Source organism: Falco peregrinus, chromosome 4 (assembly GCF_023634155.1).
Source record: "Falco peregrinus isolate bFalPer1 chromosome 4, bFalPer1.pri, whole genome shotgun sequence".
Taxonomy (NCBI): domain Eukaryota; kingdom Metazoa; phylum Chordata; class Aves; order Falconiformes; family Falconidae; genus Falco; species Falco peregrinus.
In genome coordinates this window covers 65,883,909-65,889,645 of record NC_073724.1, presented here as the reverse complement: position 1 = coordinate 65,889,645, position 5,737 = coordinate 65,883,909, and the positions used below count along the sequence as shown (strand labels likewise).

General features: G+C 43.2%; 1 protein-coding gene across 1 annotated transcript; it reads right to left on the bottom strand.

Annotated features, from left to right (window-relative positions):
* Window positions 1–4,443: 4,443 nt before the first annotated feature.
* Window positions 4,444–5,650, bottom strand: LOC101911401 (2-oxoglutarate receptor 1). The gene has a single exon (XM_005238561.4). The coding sequence runs from the start codon at window positions 5,482–5,484 to the stop codon at window positions 4,516–4,518; it is 969 nt and encodes a 322-aa protein (XP_005238618.4). The 5' UTR covers window positions 5,485–5,650; the 3' UTR covers window positions 4,444–4,515.
* Between the last annotated feature and the right edge of the window lie 87 nt (window positions 5,651–5,737).

Below are 5,737 nucleotides of genomic sequence, written 5' to 3'. Positions count from 1 at the left end.
GCAGGCGGGTGCTGAGGTTAGAGGTACAGATCTGGACCTTTCCTGAAAACACTAAAATGCTTATTTTGACTTTATGTTCCTGTGGGTTGTATGTGGATGTGACAATGCTCTGGTCTTGTGAGAACATTGCAAACAAAAGCAGTAAATGATCACAGTATAATCATTATTTAAGGATTGGTACCCAACACATAGTGGATGGCGTATATAGACCTGTCCTTTACTCCTTGAACGTGGTTAGTTTCTTTGTCCTGAAGGCAAACATATTAGAGGTTGTTGGAAGAAATCTCAAGCCTTCGTGCTGTAGCAGATCTGACAAACTTACAAGAACATTTAAAATTAAAGCTAAAAAGCAAATATAACTCTTAGAGATGTCAAATAAGAAATAGTAAAACATGAATATGACTGAACTATTCTTCCTGTCTGTGGTGTTGTAAATCTTAAAATGCAAGGATCGTGTTCTGCTGTTGGACTTGACTGTCATGTCAGCTGGTACCCGTTGCTTCATAACATTTTTATAGTCTTTCCCTTTTTTACCCTAGCTCAGTTGAGGATGAATTGTAATGGGGTGAACAGATTGTTGAATGAATGCTGACAACCCCACAGCAACCATGGCTACTGTCTTTGGTTAGCTAATGTCACACCATAAGATACCAGGTTAGGGACGAACCTGCCAGCCAGCAGTTATAGCCCTGCAGCAATCAGCATGGCACACATGCAGAGGAGCAGCATGAGTCAAGGGCAGGAGTAGAATCCAAGTAGGTATGCATAGAAGACATGTAAAGGTGGTGGGTTATTGCAGAACAGAGCAATATGAAAGTGGAAGGCCAGTGATGATCAGGAGAGGGGCAGGGGAGCAGGTCGGACTCTTGTATGGATCTCTTTTTAATGACGTCTGTTGAAATTGTAAATTAATTGTTTATAATAAGGTAGCTTATAGGTTTGTTCTTCATAGTTTTAGAAAAATCTGAGAAACTAAGATCTGGTTCATCCCCTTGCCAACTCAAGATAATATCTGTCCAGATCATTCCAGGCAATAATGCTATACTGAAGATATTCCAGGCATCTTGCATTAAAAGAGTACATAGCCTGGGTAGAAGAACAAACGAGTGTGCTGAGTAATTAATCCAGCAAATATCAAGTACAACTGAAATGGGACTAGCACAGAGCTTCATTTAAAGTTGAAAGCAAAACCTCATCCTATATTGTTGGAAAACCAGAAGCAGTTCCTTTTCTATCTCAAACACCAGAACCAGACTCCACAATGTAGATGCTGGAGTAGGACTCAAATGGAGTTAATAAAACTCATGTGTCTATATGCAGTAAGGGCTTGAAAGATAATGCATCAGTCTGATTTCGCTCAAAAAAACCTTGGTAGTTTTTGATAGGATACCCTAAACTAAAAAAACAGCCAAGTTGCTATGTTCAGCATTGCCTTCTCATGGTGGATCAGCTGCCTCTGGCGTCTCAGGATGTCATGGTTTAACACCAGCTTGGCAAATCTGTACCATGCAACCACTCACCCCCCCTACAGGGGTGGGGATGAGATCTGAGAAAAAGGTAAAACCCGTGGGTTGAGATAAGAACAATTTAATAACTAAAGTAAAACAAATTACTACTACTACTACTACTACTATTATTATTGTTGTTGTTGTTACAACAGCAATTGTAATGAAAAGGAGGGAGAGCCCTTGACTCAGTGTAAACATTACCCAGCAACAACTGAAAACATCAGTGTGTTACCAACATTATTATCATAAAAATGTCCAAACCACAGCATTGTACCAGCTACTGAGAAGAACATCAGCTCCATCCCAGCCAAAGCCAGGCCACAGAGGCAAGCAGTTGTGAGCAGCACTGTAGGTGCATTAGGGAAGGTTGTGCTGCCCTTTGGAGACTGGCAAAACCAATGCAGCATGTGTGGTGGGAGGCATTTTCTTTACATTTTTTGGAGGTGTGCCTCACACTACATCTCTCCAGGCCTGCATTAGGTGAGCTTCCTTCTTCACCTAAAGAGCTCATCCACAAATTGATAGTGGATATTGAGATGGATAGTGGTCACAGGGGAGATCATGCTGCACTGTGCAGAAGTTTCAAAAGTTACCTTGATGAATATCTAGGGGCGGATTAAAGTCAAATGGGCTATTTCTGCAGGAAAATGGCTTCCTTCTCTGCTTTCTGCCAGGACTTCTCCTTCACAGCCCATCTTCTACCCTATCCAGACAAATGCTCTTCTGCCTTTCCCCATCTTGCTCCTTCCTATGTCAGGGATGGTTTCTAATCTCCTGGCGTTCCCTCGGCATGCCTGCTGCTTGCTGTTGCCTGTTGTCCCCAGGCTGGCCCTGGGAGAGGCAGCAAATGGGCACCCCACGGCACAGAGGAGTCACAGGCCATCTGCCAGTCACTCAGGCATGTGCTTAATGGGAATGGTGGTCTGGTGGTCTCGGTTTGGTGGTCACTGGAAGACCAGGCCACGCATAGAGGGATTGGTTAGGGAGAAGGGTTGTCTGAGAGCCTGGCGTGTGTTACAGTTGATTAATGGACATTTCAGAGTGGAGAGCAAAAGTAGTGGCACATGAAATAAGGCTGTTATACAAATGAATTAGAGGATTCACTCTGTGGTCGTACTTTCGGGCTCTGAATATTTATGTTGCTAATAGTTTTGTGTGGCTGTTTGCTGGGGTACCTCAGCTGGTTCTGGGACCTCTCTAGATGGTATCTTCAAGTATTGGACTCACATTTCCTGTGAGTCGATTTTTTTTTCCTGTGAGGCAAACCATATTCCCCATCAGATGTGTTTTTACGTAAAGCTGTTCCTCACCTGGTGTGACCAAGCAGAGCTGCACTGAGTAAAGAAATGGGCAAAAATTACTTTGTGTTGTCTATGGATTGCCAAGAAGGACTTGGCAGTACAGATAGATGAAAACCAGAACATCAGCCAGCAATGCACACTCACAGACCAGAAAGCCAGTTGTCTCCTGGGCTGCATAAAAAGAAGTGTGAGCAGGTCAGGGAAGGTGGTTCTACCCTCCTGAGACCCCACCTGGAGTACCATGTTAAGCTCTGGAGTCCTCAGTACAAGACAGGCAAGGACCTGTTGGAGCAAGTCCAGAGGAGGCCACAAAAATGATCAGAGGGTTGGAACACCCGTCCTATGAGGAAAGGATGAGACAGTTGGGGTTGTTTAGCCTGGAGAAGGGGAGGGTCCAGAGACACCTGATTGCAGCCTTTCAGTACTTAGAGGGGGATCATAAGGAAGATGGAGATATACACCTGTAGCTATAGGACAAGGGGTAATTGTTTTAAACTGAAAGAGGGTAGATTTAGACTAGATGTAAGGAAGAAATTTTTTATGATGAGGGTGGTGAAACACTGGAACAGGTTGCCCAGAGCAGTGGTAGATGCCCCACCCCTGGAAACATTTAAGGTCAGGTGGGACAGGGCTCTGAGCAACCTGATCTAGTTGATGTCCCTGCTTATTGCAGGGGGGTTGACCTTGATGACCTTTAAAGGTCCTTTCCAACCCAAAGTATTCTATGATTTTATGGATCTGGCACATTTATGAGTCCATTCACTTCTCACCTCTGGACTAAAATTAATCCAGCCATCACAGTCAATACTACGGAAAACCCTTATAGGAGTGGTCTTGTATTATCGCATTATTAATCTTCAGGTGGTCACTGGAGGCACTGAAGAGGGTCTTACTGCGTAAGTCCTCCTTTTAGCCACCTCTGGAGAGAGATCCATCCCTCTTGGTACCAGAGCTGGGGCTCAGCTCTGCAAAGGCACGTATGAATGTTTGGGTCTGTGTGTGATCTACTTATCTTTTATGGCCAATGGAGAGAAACAGGCATTTCTGGGCCATGATTCACCTTGTCCAAATGCAGGCATCAAGGCTAATTAGGTGAATCACACTCTAAAACTGCTGATTTCTCTCCACTATGATGGGAAATTATGAAGGGAGAACAGGGTGATTAACTTATATACATACACCTACCTTGTCAATGCCTCCAGGGAGGTGACGTGAACCTCCTACAGGTCTAAAACAGTTGTGATGAATTGCCCTCTGGAGGGTCTTACCCCTCTCCATTGCTTAGGAAGCAAGTCAAAGGCAGGCACCTAGATTAGTCTAGGGACTTAACTTCCAAGTTACTAAAATTAAATCGAGTTGTTCCCACCCTGAATCTGTATCTGCCACTAATACACAATTATTTTTTTCTGGAACTGTTAGCCATTCTCTGAAAGAAGTATCAAAGATTCAGAAAGCAAATACAGAGAAATTTCTGAGAAGTTTCACATTTAATATTTTAGCATTTTATTTAAAGCTTTTTATTTAAAATTCTATGTTTTATCTTTTCATGATCAATTTGTAACTCAAAACACAAACAGATTAACTCTCCTTTGGTGTTGGCAGCGTTAACCTGAGTACTCTGATGGCAGGGAGGTTGTGCCTGGCTGGTTGAGGGCAGGTTTGGACCCTTCCTCCATAACTCTTTAATGGCATCAATCTCTTCCACTTTAAGTTCTTGTTTGTCCAAACTTGAGGAGTGAGAAAATTGCCTGCTGGAACTTATCTCCTGTCACTACATAGAGCAGTAAGTTTCCAAAAGTATTTAATGCTGCTAAAGGTTTAGCTATAATAAACATAAAAAGGATTGTGTTCTTCAAGTGGCAGCTAACCGGTCGTACTCGGAGCTCCAGCCGAATGCCTTGAAAGACGTGGAAGGGGAGGAAGCACACATAGAAGACCACCAAGAGGACGACAGCCAGTCTGCGAGCCTTTTGTTTGTAGCAAGCCTGTGTGTGGGGCCCGGTAGCCAAGGTGTAAATAATGAGCATGTAGCAGAGAGTCACTGTCAGCAAGGGCAAGAAGAAGGCAAATACCGTCAACAGCCAGTTATACCACCGACTAGTGTCAAGGTCCGCAGCAGCTGCCAGGTCCGGGCAGATAGTCCTATTCTGCATATGCCTTGTGGCAATCAATATGCCCAAGGGGCTGATGGCCACCAGGGAAATCATCCAAATGACTACACAAGTCACCACCACCCATCTCCGTTTTTGAACAAAAAAGCATTTAACTGGGTGAACAACTACAAAAAAGCGGAAGACGCTGAAACAGCAAAGGAAGATAATACCACTGTACATGTTGAAGTAGAAACAGAAGTGAATAAACTTGCACATGAAGTTTCCAAAAATCCAGTTATTTCCATTAGCAGAGTAGTGTATAAAGAAAGGAAGTGTGGCTATATATAGTAGGTCAGTGATAGCCAGGTTTAACATAAGGATGGTGCTGCTTTTCCAGGGCCTCATCTTGACAAAGTAAACAAAAATTGTCACTACGTTCCCCGGGAAGCACACCAGGAAAATTATGCCATAAAGGACGGAGAGATAGGTTTTCACCTGTAAGAAATCTTCGTCCTTGCATCTTCCCAATGGGTCTGTGTGGCCTGGCAGAGCAGTAAAATTGCTGGTGCGTTCAGATGTCATGTTGGCAGAAATCTTCTTAAAGCTTTACAAAAATCAGATGCTTAATTTTAATTGATTTGTTAGGACAAATGCATTCAGTTAAATCTTTTTTTGCTGGAGCAAATGTTGTATGTTTGACAAGGCATAGTAGAGGGAGGAAATGGGGATTTGGTAACATACCCAGCTCTGACCTAGATAACCCCACTCAAATATTTAATTTCACCCTTCCCTCTCCTTTATGTTTAATTTTGATAATGATTAATTTTACTCTTGT

Excerpts from the sequence above, each read along its gene's own strand:
- LOC101911401 (XM_005238561.4), bottom strand. The coding sequence starts at position 5,484 with ATGACATCTGAACGCACCAGCAATTTTACTGCTCTGCCAGGCCACACA.